General features: G+C 50.8%; 1 protein-coding gene across 4 annotated transcripts in view; it reads left to right on the forward strand.

Moving 5' to 3' along the window:
• The first annotated feature begins 231 nt into the window (after positions 1-231).
• The window catches only part of Trappc9 (trafficking protein particle complex subunit 9), a 405,567-nt gene continuing 391,661 nt past the window's right edge, over positions 232-14,137 (forward strand). For 2 of the 4 annotated variants that reach the window (XM_051202715.1, XM_051202717.1), the window contains exons 1-4: positions 232-294; positions 3,676-4,268; positions 10,435-10,580; positions 12,042-12,170. In XM_051202715.1, the coding sequence (XP_051058672.1) occupies positions 3,685-4,268; positions 10,435-10,580; positions 12,042-12,170 (859 nt within the window). In that variant the 5' untranslated portion in view covers positions 232-294; positions 3,676-3,684. The remainder of the gene's footprint in view (positions 295-3,675; positions 4,269-10,434; positions 10,581-12,041; positions 12,171-14,137) is intronic. The other 2 variants (XM_051202714.1, XM_051202713.1) reach the window with 1 other exon arrangement.

Genomic DNA, 14,137 nt, shown 5'->3' on the forward strand with positions numbered 1-14,137 from the left:
TCCTCCTCTGGCTCCTCCCATCTCCTTTCCCTTCCTGCTCCCTTCCGGATCGTCCACGTCCTTCCTTATCCACCAGTTCTTTTCTTCCAGCTCCACCCTCTCCTCTTCCCCCTCTCCCACTTGTCCCTCCTCCCTCCTCCAGCTCAGGCTCCAGGTCTCCGGGAAAACCCGGGGCAGATCTTAGGGCCGAGTAGGACTTGCGCACGCGCAGGAGCTGCGCCGGCTGGGTTGGAGGATCGGAGGTTCCTGGCTGCTCGGTCAGGCCTCGGCTCCTGGTTGGGGCCGCCGCTTTGAGTAAGTGCTTGCCCGGGGTCCCGCGCTGGGGTTCCGGGCCGGAGGGGCTGGCTGGGTGATTAGCCCTGTGTACACCTGCCCGGGTCCCCGAGGGTGCTAATGTCCCCTGCTTGCCCGCTCCTCTGCTGGTCCAGGTTCTCTGCCCAGGCGGGCACAGCCTGCTTACCTTGTGGCCAGTCACCTGGTGCCCCGCTTGCACCTGCGGTGCGGCGTGCGCTCCTGAAGGATCTGCGCACACCTGTCCGGGATGGTCTGCACCTGCAGCCTCCTGGCGGGCCGGGCAGTCTTTGGCTCTCAATCAGTCCCTTTCCTTTGCGGAGCCTGGCTTGGGCTGCACTGTGCGCCACGCCCCTCGCTCACAATGAATGCTGCACCTGGAACCGGGTGCACTGTCCTTAGCGGCCCAGCGCCTCTAACCCCAGTCCTGCTGGACAGTTTCCCTGGAATGAAATCTTTGTGATGTAAAACTCCAGTTTGCCTCCAGTGACAACTTGGGCGGGTAAAGTATTACACGCCGCCGCACTGGGCCTCTGATCACGCCTTTCTGTTTGTAGCCTGTTACATTGTCAAGCAGAGTTTTCTGGTATTGTGTCAGGTGAGTGTGGCCTCTAACGGAGCTGAAATCCGGCTCCATTGAATTCAGGGAGAAGTATGAAGCCGACACACCCCCTTTAAATACAGTGACTTTGCAGAGTTGCAGCTGTCTCCTCATCTGCCTGGTCAGTTATTACCAAACAGTAGCACCAGGTGCCTGACTTGGAAACCGAGGGATATTCCAGAATATTTCCTGATGAGGGTTGGTTTTCTTTTAATTTTTTTTTTTTTTTAGATAGTAGACTAGTGGGGGAGGGAAGGAGATATTGTCAAGAAACTTAATCTTAAAAAAAAAAAGAAAAGAAAAAAGAAAAAAAGAAAAAGAAAACAGGCCGGCATAGTGGTGTTTGGCTGTAATCCTAGTGCTGCGGTAGGGGGTTGCCAGTTCAAGGCCAGCTTGGGCAACTTAGTGAAACCCAGGGTAAAAAGGGGAGAGAGTAAGCTCTTATGGGGAGAGAACTTTCCTAACACGTGCAAGGTCTTATGGGGTTCCTAGCTCCACATGCACTCCAGGGGTTTCCAGCATTTTAACAGTTGTGTGACTATCACCGTTCCAGAACATTTTGTCATTACTGGGAAAGAAAACCCATACCTTTTAGAGAGTCATCCTTCATCCCTGGCCTTTGGAAATTCTGGCAACCATAGACACACTTCCCTGGGCATTTCATGTTAGTGGAATCATCCATTGTCCACCTTTGGCTTCTTTCAGCCTACTGCTTTCCAGGCTTTGTGTGTGTGTGTGTGTGTGTGTGTGTGTGTGTGTGTGTAGAGAGAGAGAGTTAATTCAGAGATATAAGGTGGAAAGTTCTGGAAATGGGTGATGGTGACAGTGTACAACAATGGATACTCTGCATGCTTTCAGAACCGTAAGCTTAAAAAGGCACATCTTATATTTTTATTTATTTATAATTGATTATACATACAGTGTTCTGCCTGCATTGCCTGCGTGCCAGAAGAGGGCATCAGATCGCATTACAGATGGTTGTGAGCCATCATGTGGTTGCTGGGAATTGAACTCGGGACCTCTGGAAGAACAGCCAGTGCTCTTAGCCTCTGAGCCATCTCTCCAGCCCCTTGTTTATTTATTTTGAGGAAGGGTCTCTTACATAGCTCTGGCTGTCCTGGAACTCACTCTGTAGACCAAGCTGGCCTCTGCCTCCTTGGGATTAAAAGTGTGCGCCACCATGCTCACTCTTAATATTTTTGATGGCTTCATTGACAAAGTTCATGTCCTGCTCCTCTAGGTTAAATGTATCAGCCTGTGATTTCCAGGCTGCAACTTTGTTACTAGTCAAATTTAGGACATTGTTGTCAGTCCTTGTTGAAAAGTTTCTACACCTTGATAAGTCTCTGCATTGATACAGCAATCCAAATCAGACCAAATCAAACCAAATTAGAAAAAGCCCACATTTAATGGATACAATTCTCTGGGATGGTTCTCCAGTCCCACAATGAGGATAAGGGAAAGGAAGATTGGAAAAACCACTAGTCTATTATCTGGGAGGCAGTTTAAATACCCTGTGGGAATGGTCTTGAGCATCTCTGGGGGGGGCGGGGTCATCATTTGGCAGGTTTTCTGAGATGCATCAGGGTTTGGAGAGAGATAGGGGAGGGGGCTTGGGTGGAACTTCCACCATAACATCCCAGACTCTTTGGGTGTATGCATGCCAGGGGCTGGGGAGTGAAGCTTCTACCATAGTGTGTGTGTGTGTGTGTGTGTGTGTGTGTGTGAGAGAGAGAGAGAGAGCGAGAGAGAGAGAGCGAGCATGTAATCGCAGTGTTCTTCTATGCTGGGGAGGGTAATAAATCCACTGGAGCTGGGATTACAGGTAGCTGTAAACAACCTGATAGGGACGCTGGGTACCAAACTCTGGAACTCCAGAAGGGTGGTTTGTACTCTTAACTGCTAAGTCATTTCTCCAGCTTTTTTAATTTTATTTTTTATGATTTTTTTTTTTTTTTGAGATGGGGTACCCTCACTATGCAGCTCTGGCTAGCTTGGAATTTACTGGGTAATCTAGGCTAGCTTTGGACTCACAGATATCTGCCTACCTCTGCCTCCTAAGTGGCTGGGATTTAAAAACATTTTTTTTTCTTTCTTTCTTGCTTGCTTTCTTTTCTTTTTCTTTTTCTTTTTCTTTTCTTTTCTTTCTTTCTTTTTTCTTTTTTTCTTTTTCTTTTTTTTTTTTTTTGATATGTCTGTGTGGTTCAGGCTGACCAGGAACTCATGATCTGACTCTGGCCTCTTGCATGCCAGGATGCCAGGCATGAGCCGCCATGTGTAAATCGCTTTTGTCATTCTGTACAGAGACCTCATTAGCGGTTCTAAATGGTCTTGTTTTCCAGAGGAGTACATCACCTCACTGTGGCTGCGTATCAGGAGGAATCTTAGCTACCCCTGCTCACAGATTAGCGTGCTCAGTGTCAGAAACTGGGTTGGAATTCTAACCGGAAATGTGCTGAGTTTACATATTAAACTGAGGGTCTGGACAGAGTTAGGATAGTGATACTCTTGTCCATGAAGAGATCCTTATTTCTTCAAATCTGGACACTGGGAAAAGTTCACTAATGTGTAAGTATTTGGTCCATGATTAGTTTAAACCTCTGCTTCTCACAGAAGAGACAAGTAGCCTTGTGGGGGTACTGTGTAAATCTCTTGTGGCCACTCAGAGCGATAGCCAGGGTTGCCCCTGAGTTAATGGGAGTAGACCTTGTGTGTGACACCCGCTGCTAATGGGGTCGGTGTGAGCTCCGCATAGCAGAGACGCCTCTTTTCCCTTTGGACAGGCCCTCAGGATGAGTGTCCCCGACTACATGCAGTGTGCAGAGGACCACCAGACCCTGCTGGTGGTAGTACAGGCTGTGGGCATCGTCTCCGAGGAGAACTTCTTCAGAATCTACAAGCGGATCTGCTCCGTGAGCCAACTGAGTGTGCGCGACTCGCAGCGTGCGCTCTTCATCCGTTACCGACACCACTACCCACCCGAGAACAACGAGTGGGGTGACTTCCAGACGCACCGCAAGGTGGTGGGCCTCATCACCATAACTGACTGCTTCTCGGCCAAGGACTGGCCACAGACCTTCGAGAAGTTCCATGTGCAGAAGGAGATCTACGGCTCCACGCTCTACGACTCCCGCCTCTTCGTGTTCGGGCTGCAGGGTGATGTGGCTGAGCAGCCGCGCCCCGATGTGGCCTTTTACCCCAACTACGATGACTGCGATTCGGTGGAGAAACGCATCGAAGACTTCATCGAGTCCCTTTTCATTGTTCTGGAGTCCAAGCGCCTGGACAGAGCTACTGACAAGTCTGGGGACAAGATCCCCCTTCTCTGTGTCCCCTTTGAGAAAAAGGACTTCGTAGGACTGGACACGGATAGCAGGTAAGTTTATGTAGGAATAGTTGACCTTTAGAAGCCCAGGGCTTGGTGCCTCCTTTCATAGGAGGCGAAAATTATGCGGGCTGCAGCTAGGACAGCTGAAATGTGGTCCATTGACCACTAAACAAGGGAAGAAAGTCCCTTAGGGGTCAGCACATGTACGCCTGGGTGTCACAAGCCCCCTGGTGGGACTCCTGCGGACATCACTGCCCGGGGCTTCTGAGCGCCAGGAACCAGGCTATAGTGAGCTGGGATGAGCTGTGTGTTTAACATATAGCACATACTGGGAAAAGAATGTACAATGGATCATGCATAATTTTTTTTTTGCATTGATATATGTTAGGTTGAAAACAAAGTTAACATTTATTTCAGCTCTTATTTTTGAGGTAGGATCTCACATAGCCCAGGTTGACCTCAAACTCCTTATGTGGCTGAGAGTTACCTTGAACTTATGTTCCTCCTGCATTCCCCTTCCAAGTGCTAGTAGCATTAGAGGCGAGAGCACCACCTTATCCCACCTGTTTTAATGCTGTGTTGGAACTTAGATCCAGGGGTTCCTGTATGCCAGAGAAGCACCCTACTGACTAGCCGCATCCATAGCCCTGTTTTTACTTTTTAACCAGTGGCAACTGAAGCAAGGTGTGGTGGGTCACACCTATAATCCCAGCCCTCAAGTGGCTGAGGAAGGCAGACTTCTGAGTTTGAGGCCATCTGATCTACAGAGTGAATTCCAGGACAGCCAGGACTACACAGAGAAACCTTGTCTCAAAACAACAAAAACAAATTAACAAACAAAAACCAAAACGAAACTATGTAGCAAGTAGACACTTGAGTCAGGCTCAGTGACCGATGCTTATCTGTCTGCGCTGCCCTTACAGCACAGATGGGGTTCTGCAGTGTTGTGCCCTGGGGAATGCAGCCTAGGTCTCTGACTCCCAGGCTAGGTCATTCTCTCACCCCAGAGCTGCAGGAGGTCAGAAACACCCCACCCAGGCACTCCTGGACAGCCACCTGTATACCTCGAAGTGTCTACATGCTCTACATTTCAAGATGGGACAGGACAAAGTCTATGGGCTTTGTCCCTAGCCCTGTACCCTGCACTTTGCTTGGACCACAATTACAGATTTACTCCTCAGGCCATTTGTTAATGCTCTTAGTCCACTGCACATGCCACCAACTTGTCACTGTGTCTGCTAGCAGAAGAGGTGAGATGCAAGTTTAGGCAGAAGCCTTTGCCAAGAGGGGCTCCCTTTTTGGTAGGGAGGTCTCAGTGCACCTGAGTCACCCAAAGGCTTGATGGGCTCAGGCAGGAGCCCAAAGAATTGAGTCTATCCCACTTCATCATTTGGAATTCAGATCACAATCCCCAGTGAGGCTCAAATGTTGGCATCACACCTGCAGCAGAGTGGGTGAGGCCAGGTAGTATGCTTCCGGAACTATCTAGAGGTCACACAGCAACTCTCTGCTTGGTGGTGAGTTGACTAGAAAATACAACAGAATAGAGCATAAGCTCAGGGCAGTCCTAGGGGTTGGAGCAAAGTGTGGCCCTGTCACACAGTCTGTGATGTTTGGTAAGATCTGGGTAGAGTCTTCATGTCTCACCCAGACTGAAGCTTTTGGTACACCCCAGGTCCACTACCCTTTGCAGCAGGCCTGTAATTTCATGGCCAGGCTTCCTGGGAGGAAGGGGTTAGAAAGCCAGTAGCTCCCGAGTCAGAACTGATGATGTCCCAGCTAAGCCCGCTCGGAAGCCTGTACTTCCGCAGCTCTGCAGATTCAGTAGTCTCTGTTTTCTGAGGTGACGTGGAGGCGGGGCAGAGCCTCACACTTGCCTGCCCATCCTGGCAGCATGAACATACGTCCAAGGTGAGATGACACAGTGTCTCGTAGCTTGAGACGTCTGGATGCACACCAGTTTTGGTTTGGTCTGGCAACAATACCTTGATTGTACCCACAGAGCGGCCCTTCCGGTAGCGATGGGTGTGCATGGGTGTGAGTGCACACTCGCTCACACAGGCCCGACTCATCAGGGCCATCAGAGGTCTTATACGTGTAGTGTGTAACTCTCGGAGTTGTTATTTATTTATTTATTTTTGTTCTTGTATGTTTCTAATTTTGCTTGTCCCTGTTTCTTTTCTTTCTCCTTTTTCTATCGTACCGCCCTGTGAGTATGTTGTTGGGTCTAAAAAGGTAGGCTGTGAACACAACCACTGTGAAAGTGGCTAGTTTCCCCATGTGCTGTTCCTGTTACCGCCATTGCTTCAAAAAACCCTTAACACTGCTGCCTAGATCCCCGTGTGTTCTGAGCGGTCCTTTAACTGTTCGTTTCTTTCTTTTAGATTTTTAGCTTCCTCAGCACCTAACCCATTGGTGTTTGATGTTTGTCAAAATACTAGCTCTGGGGACCTTTGAGGTCTTTAGTATTTGGTGACAAATAAGCCTTTACTAACTCCTTTTTTGTTCTCTGGGGATGTGAGATGCCAGTTCACTTGGGCGGCTGCAGAGGTTTCCATGGGGGCTATTTTAACCTGGGACACCAAGAGTGCAGCCCTGCTTGACCCCGGGCTTGGAAGCAAGTGAGGCATGCGGCTGGGGGGGGGGGCTGCCTGTGGCTGTGGGATGTGCATGGTGGTGGTGGCCCCTGCAGGTCAGACACAGACATGCGGGGCGCAGAGCTGCTGTGAGAGCTGCCTGTCTCCTCCACTGCTTTTCCCTGTGGGGCCCGTTCCCTGTTCCTTTTTTGTCAACAGCTTCTCCCCAGAAAGGGTAGAGAGCACTCTAGGTGGACAGCAAGCAGTCTCTCTTTAAGAGGGCTTAAGGATGAGTCCATTGAGTCTTAAGCATGTGAGGACCTGTGTTACTGATCACTATTCTCTTTCTGCCTGCAGAGCTCTGCCCAGCCAGGCTTTCCGCCCTGATGTAGGCGGGAGGGGGGGGGATGGCTGATGGCATGTCACTCATCTCTGTCACAGATTTAGACCCCTCAGCATCTGAAGTCAGCCTTCCAGGCTGATCTTTGGCTGACCGAGTGCCCACTTTCCCCACCCTTGGTTCACCTCCCTGGAGGGCGATGGTCAGATGCAAACACTTCCAGTTTCATTTACTTTGTCTCCATGGAGAACCGGACTTGCTGAGAGATTCCCTTCCCATTTAGGGTTGGGGCCAAGAGGACAGTATTGTCATTAGTACAGGAAGTTGGGGCTGCGCTTCAGGGAAAAAGCTGGGGTCCCACTGTGGCTGCAGAGCTTTTCTGTCACTCTGGAGACCCTGCATTCATTCGTGTGACAGTAGCTTGTCCTGGGTTTTCCTGTTCTCACCTGCCCACGCTAGCAGACTTGTCACAAAGCCCAGAAGACCATAGGGAGCCATGAATCTGTTTCCTGGTCTGGGGCCTCCTATATGAGGAACCAGGACCCTCCTAAGTGCCCTTTGCAGGAGAAACTGATGTAGTGTGGCACATAGCTCTGGGCACTTGATGTGTGTCAGGCCAGGTCCTGGAGAACACCCTGGGGCATGCTTCAGGAAGAAAGGAAGGGTCAAACATATTTGTGGTTCTGCCTGGATCATCTGGGTAGTCAGCTGCTAGAGGAGGATGGCAGGTAGGCATAGGCAGTCAAGAGATGCTCCAAACAGCTGGGGTTGGATTTGGAGTTAGAGGAGGTGAGATGTTGAGGCATTGAGTGTGTTTCTAGAACCTTAGAAATAGATGAGCTGATATGGGGAGCCCTTTGGAAGTTGGGAATGGGAAAGGCCCCAGTAGTAGAATATGGACTCTTGGGGCAGGTGACATGTGCCCTAAAGGTGTTGCAGATATGGAGGGCCTTCCTTCCAGATTGTGAAAACCCTGCTGTGACCAGGTCTGAGAAACTTGGGCTTTGGCAGTGATTGCAGGAGGGAGCTTGTGTGGACAAGTTGGGAGGGCATCGGCGGCAGGAGACAGGTGATGCCATCCTCAAGGGAAGGGCCCGTTCAGGGGCTAGATGGCATTCCCAGCTAATGTCTTATCCTTTCTGTGGACTCGAATGGAAGGTTGGGTAGGGGATCTAAGGGGAGAGGTAATAGGAAAGTTCTTGGCTAATCGTGGAATCTGTTTGCCCTCATGATAGGACTCAAAGAGACAAACCTCCTGTGACCATAGTAGCTAGTGACTTTGCTTCTAAGGGTGAGCTACTGTGTTACCTTGGTATTCACAGGCTCAGTGTTCTCTGGGGAGGAAGAGGAAGGGTGGAAGTTAGCCCAGCTAGCTTTCGGCCATCAGCTAGCCACCAAACCTGTGTACCTCGCATCACCAACGAACGGTATCCGAGGTGGGGTCAGCAGCATTTTGCAGCATTCTCAGAGAGTTTAATTGGTGATGTAGCAGGATCAAGGCTCGGGCTGGTCAGACCTTCTCACTTCTGAGTCTGCTCTGTGATGCTAGAACTTAAAACTGGCCAGTTTTGGAGCATAAAAAAAAAAAAAAGTTAGTCTCCGCATCTAAGTGCTCAAGCTCTGTCATAAGCTTAGAATTCCGTGGTGGTTAAGTGGCACCAAGAAACTTTACCCTCCAGAGAGACAGGTCACTTTGGCAAGAATGTGGCTTTATATAATGCACATGTGCAATCATACTTGATACTTTTACAGTTCCTTCCTTGGTGACACCAGGGATGGACCCTGAGGCTTCCCTCCATGTACCATGCTAAGTGTGTGCTCTACCACCAAGCTCCAGCTGCAGCCCTTACAGAGTGACTAAAGGCTCGTTTATTTTTCATTTTGAGTGTTTTGCCTGTGGGTATGTCTGCACACCATGTGTGTGCAGGGCCTGTGGAGGTAGAAAGATGGTGTTGGATTCCCTGTAGCTGGGGTTACAGAGAGTTGTGTGCCACCCCGTGCATGCTGGGAACCGAATACAGGTTATTTGGAAAAATAGCAAGTGATGCACCAACTCCAGCCCCCAGAATGACTCTTTGCCTCTTTAGGTTGTGAGGCTAGGCTTGGAACAGTGTTCCGGGCTAACCATTCCCAGCTGCCCTTGCCCTGTCCGGAATGGTGGGATGCTGGCGAGCCTGAGGGCATAGGGTAGCTGGTGGTGGACTCCCCTCTCTCTGGTTCTGTGCTGGGGGGGGTCACTGGGGAGAAGATTGAGACAGGAAAGTGACACACCAGGCTGTGCTTTGGTAGGGTACGTGAGGAGTGGTAGCCCCTGTGGGAAGGCCAGGGAGACTCTTCTGGAGACCTTGGGGTGGCTGTGGGTGTGTCTCCTGCGGATGGAGGAACAGCCTAACATCTTGTTGCTTGTTAGCAGGGCCGTCCTGGTATAGCCCCTTGGCCAGGGAGTAAGGTAGTAAAAGCTGATGTGTCCTTCTACATGTCTTCACATGCATGTCTCCTATTAGTGTTGGGTGCAGAGAAACTAAATCCCAGGTTAGTTGGGTAGCCAGGGCAGCCTGGTGCAGTTGGGCTGGACAGGGCCTTACTTCCTGTTGGGATCTGCCAGTCCCCATGGTTTAGCCAGGACCTTCCCCAATCCCGTGGTGGCTCATTCTGAAAAAGAATTGCTTCCATTTAAGACAGCTGCCGTTTGCTTTGTAAAAGAATCTCATGTTTGAAGCTGCCTAATATCCAAAGGGTTAGCCCTGTTCACTGAGGGCAAGCCTGCCCCATGTTGTGCACTGATCCGCAGCGCAACCCTGCCAATGTTTAGAAAGCTCCGACCTCAAGCGTCTACTTAAACTTGCTCTGAAGTCACGAAAAGGTCCTGCTCGCTAAAGCTGAATAGCTGGCTGATGATATGCCCTATCTCATTTTACGGAGCAATCCCAGGGCTGGAGTTCAAAAGGGGGGGGGTAGGGGGTAGGAGGGATCACCGATTCATTTAAAAGCTGAGACATCTGCTCCATGATGTCTCATCTGCTCTGTGATAATGTTGAAGTTGGAGCTATCTGAGTAGGTAGCAGTCCTGCTCCAGACTACTTTAGAAACCATGGGAGAAGCATAGCTTTGAGGCCAGGACCCCTGCAGCTCACATGACTGGCAATGCCCGCTGGCTTCCAACCTTAGAGCCTAACCCCGCCTTCCCAGCATTTGCTAGTGGTAGCAACCTGCGCAGTGCTCAGCCCTATGCTGGGGCCAAGGCGGAGGGGGAAGGGGCAGAAATAACGAGGCGTCTCCCTTGAATTTTGTCTTTTAGACATTATAAGAAGCGGTGCCAAGGGCGCATGCGGAAGCACGTGGGAGACTTGTGCCTCCAGGCTGGGATGCTGCAGGACGCCCTGGTACACTACCACATGTCTGTGGAGCTCCTGCGCTCGGTGAATGACTTCCTGTGGCTGGGGGGTAAGACAGCCTGACCAGACGCGTTCATAAGAGCACGCGCCCACTGGTCCTCGGGCATGAGGAAAGGTGAAGGGGCGGGGCTATAGCGGGCAGTGCCTGCTGACTGCCTGATTGGCGAGATCATTTCCCCGACTTACCTGCTGTTTATTCTGAGCTTGCCTTGCCCTGCACCCTCTGAAGGAGGAGGCGTATGCGTTCTTCAGCCTGTGTTGTTGGCCTCTGTTTTGGTTGCCAATGCCGATGCCCTTACCTCTTCACTCCAATTACATTCTCCCTGCACACATCAGGGATTCTGAAGATGTGACCCCGTCCCCCTGCCCCCCCCCCCCACCCGAGAGAGACCTGGGTGAGCAGTGAGTGTACGGGAATACCTTGAGAAAGATTGGTTGCTTGGTAGTAGTGGTGCACACCTTCACTCGGGGAGGCAGAGGCAGGTGGATCTCTGTGAGTTTGAGGCCAGCCTGGTCTACAGAGTGAGTTCCAGGCCATCCAGGAAACAGAGAAACTGTGTCTTGAAAAACCAGAGAGAGAGAGGGAGGGAGGTAGGGCGGTAGGGCGGGGGAGGGAGGGAGATTGGTCTGTTGCTGTCTCAGATGGTGTAGATACATGTGGGATATGGGGGAAGGTATTTGGGTCCTACCTTGGAGGTACTACCTTTAAATTCCTCCCTCCCTCCTTCCCCTCTCTCTCCCTCCCCTCTTTCTCTCCCTCCCTCCTGTGACTACGATGGGGGCCTTGTAATTGCTAGCTCAGCACTCTGTCTCCAACCCAGCATACTTCCCGCCTCAGAGCTCTATAATCTCTGTGAAACTGCTGGTCCCTGAGGACTGACGAGATGGCTCAGTGGATAAAGGGGCCTGCTGTCAAGCCTGATGACCTGAGTTCAATCCCCTGCACCTACCTATTGGAAGGAGAGACTAAATCTCCTAAGTTGTCATCCACCTTGGCCAAGCACCGTGGCACAGGCCCTCATCCCCACCCCATTAAATATATCAAAGCAACCAACCAAACAGAAAGAACCCTAAAAGACGAAGGTCCTATGAATACGTGAGAAAATAAAGCTTTCCCTGAGTACACAGGCCATCAGTCACACCCAGAGCCTGCTAGCTTCTTGTGTTTCCTTCCCTGACATGGCCTGCAAAAGACAGGTGGCATGTCTCTGTGTGCTGCAAAACTAGTGATACCCCTCACCCCCCCTTTTCTCTGAGACAGGCTCTCTCTGGCCTGTAACTCACTATGTAGACCAGGCCAGCTCTGAATTCACAGAGACCCCCTCTTGCCTCCTCGGCCTCCCAAGTACTGGGACAAAGGCATGTACCACCATGCCCAGCTAATGATCTTCAATTGTAAACTTTGTTTTTGGGGAACCGGCATGTCCAAATGAGAATGACTGTCTTGAGTCATCCTTATCCCCCGTAGGGTGACGTTACTGATCATCTTTTGCTTCCCTCCGCCACCCAGCTGCCCTGGAAGGGCTGTGCTCGGCTTCCGTCATTCACCATTATCCCGGAGGGACTGGAGGCAGGACTGGCGTTCGGAGGCTCCCAGGTGGCTCACTTCCCTCGGAAGCAGCCAACAGACACCGGCCAGGTGAGGCTGCCCCCTGTAGCCTGCAGTCTCTAAGGGGAGGAGTAGCAGGCGCTGCTGTCTGAGGAATGTTTCCAGGCTGGGGGAGTCCATGTGTTCTGAAGTCTGAAGTTCTAAGATGCGTTTTCTGGCTCGTCGGTCTTACCGGTACAGGCTCACATATACCGATGGCTGACTTCTAAACTTTTGCTGAAGTTCCTGGGCAGAATGAACTTGGGTATCTACCTAATGGGTAACACTGGTCTCTGGAGCCAGTTCTAACCACTGGTGCAGGGGCCAGGGCTATTTCCGGTTTCATTGGAATTTTCCTTGTGAGGTAAGTTCGGCTTCCTGATGATTGGCTCCAGCAAACACCAGGAATCCAGTAACAGTGCAGCAGTTAGGCAGGTGAAGAATGCCCTAACTCAAGGCCAAAGCCAAAGCTGCTAGGTACTTTGTGATCCGTGAAATTTTTAGGAAACCTCCACAAAGAGTAAGCCACATTTCCCCCTAAAGCGGAACAAAGTAGTGTTACTGCAAAACACAGCTCTCACTCAGAAGGGAAGGAGGCAGTTTATTGTGAACCGAATATAAGGGATTATTGCCCAGGAACATTGATCAGCTTGTCCAGAGTGACATTTTCCCATCACAGACAGGCACACTCATCAAATACGTTGATGAGGGTTACAGCAAAGTGGGACACGTCTGCCGTGGGTGTCAGTTGCTGTCTGACAACATTCATAGCTTTTGGGTAGTGGAAGGAAGGAATCTGCTAACTTAACATATCACGAGGGTTTGAACCTCATAGTCACGCGATTGTTATCCCGGAGGTGGGCAAGGAATGGCTGCTAAGGTGCTAAAGAAGAGTCCAGGATAATTTTGGCTCTTGGTGTGTTACAATCAAACCCTACAGGCATGGAAGCAGCCATTCAGTCAGCCCCATAGACTCTCAAACAGAGGCGTGGCTTTCTCGGGGAACTTCAGCCTCCAGTAATTAACACGTGGGGGGGGGGGAGGTCACATTAGTTCTCTCATCACCCATGGTAGAGCATGCTGAGGCTGCCAGGCGAGGCGGCTGGGTTCTGCAGGGGGCCTGCGTAGATGAAGGCACATAGTTCTTGAGGTCCCTCCCTGTATGCCTGTCTGCCAGAAGCCCCTTGTGGCATGTCCGTTATCAGAGAGGAAAGGGAGCAGGTTGAGAGGTCGTGCTGACAGTGGGGAGGTTTTGATCTCCCCCAGATGCTGGGCTGTGTGCTGGGTGTAGCTGCAGGCCCTGCTGTGAGACCACGGCCTTTGGAGTTTCATTCACTCTTAGTCAGCCCCTAGGTGCCTATGTCTCCAACACCGCTGGCAAAAAAGCAACTCCTGGTCTCTCTTTAGAGGCTTTTTTTTTTTTTTTTTTTAAAAAGGTTTTCAGTGTGCAGACTGGTCCCTGATACGATTTCAGAGACTGGAAGCTTTTAGGGTAACATTTCATCTTTTTATTTTTCCCCCTTTACTGGGTATGGGCAGAAGAAGCTTAACCGACTGAGGAACTGCTGCTCTGTGTCTCAGGTGAAATGTCTTTATTTAGCTTCACGTGCGTGAAAACGTTGGAACTTTTCACGGTTGAAGACAGCCTGTGTCTTAAGTAAGACACTCAGGTGGCAGCTGGAAAGCCAGGAGGTCAGAGACAGGCAATGGCTTCCAGCACATCAACAGGCTGGGTCTGGGGGACCAATGTGCCATCGTATTTCATGTTCCCATCTCCAGACCAGCTGGTGTGCAGTGGCAGCCTGTCTTGCCTCAGAGAGGTGAACCTTTGCTGCAGACAAGCTGCGCATTTAGCATCATCCTCTCTTATATCTTCAGCATAGAAGAGCTGAAATCTAAATGCCTGTTTGTTTCTTGTGACTGGGACCAAGTTGTATCATTTCAAGGGCCTGAGACAGGAGGATCACCGTGAGTCCAATGCCTGCTGGAACTACAAGGGAGTTCCAGGCCAGCCTGGG

The sequence above is a fragment of the Phodopus roborovskii genome, unplaced genomic scaffold (assembly GCF_943737965.1).
Source record: "Phodopus roborovskii unplaced genomic scaffold, PHOROB, whole genome shotgun sequence".
NCBI lineage: Eukaryota > Metazoa > Chordata > Mammalia > Rodentia > Cricetidae > Phodopus > Phodopus roborovskii.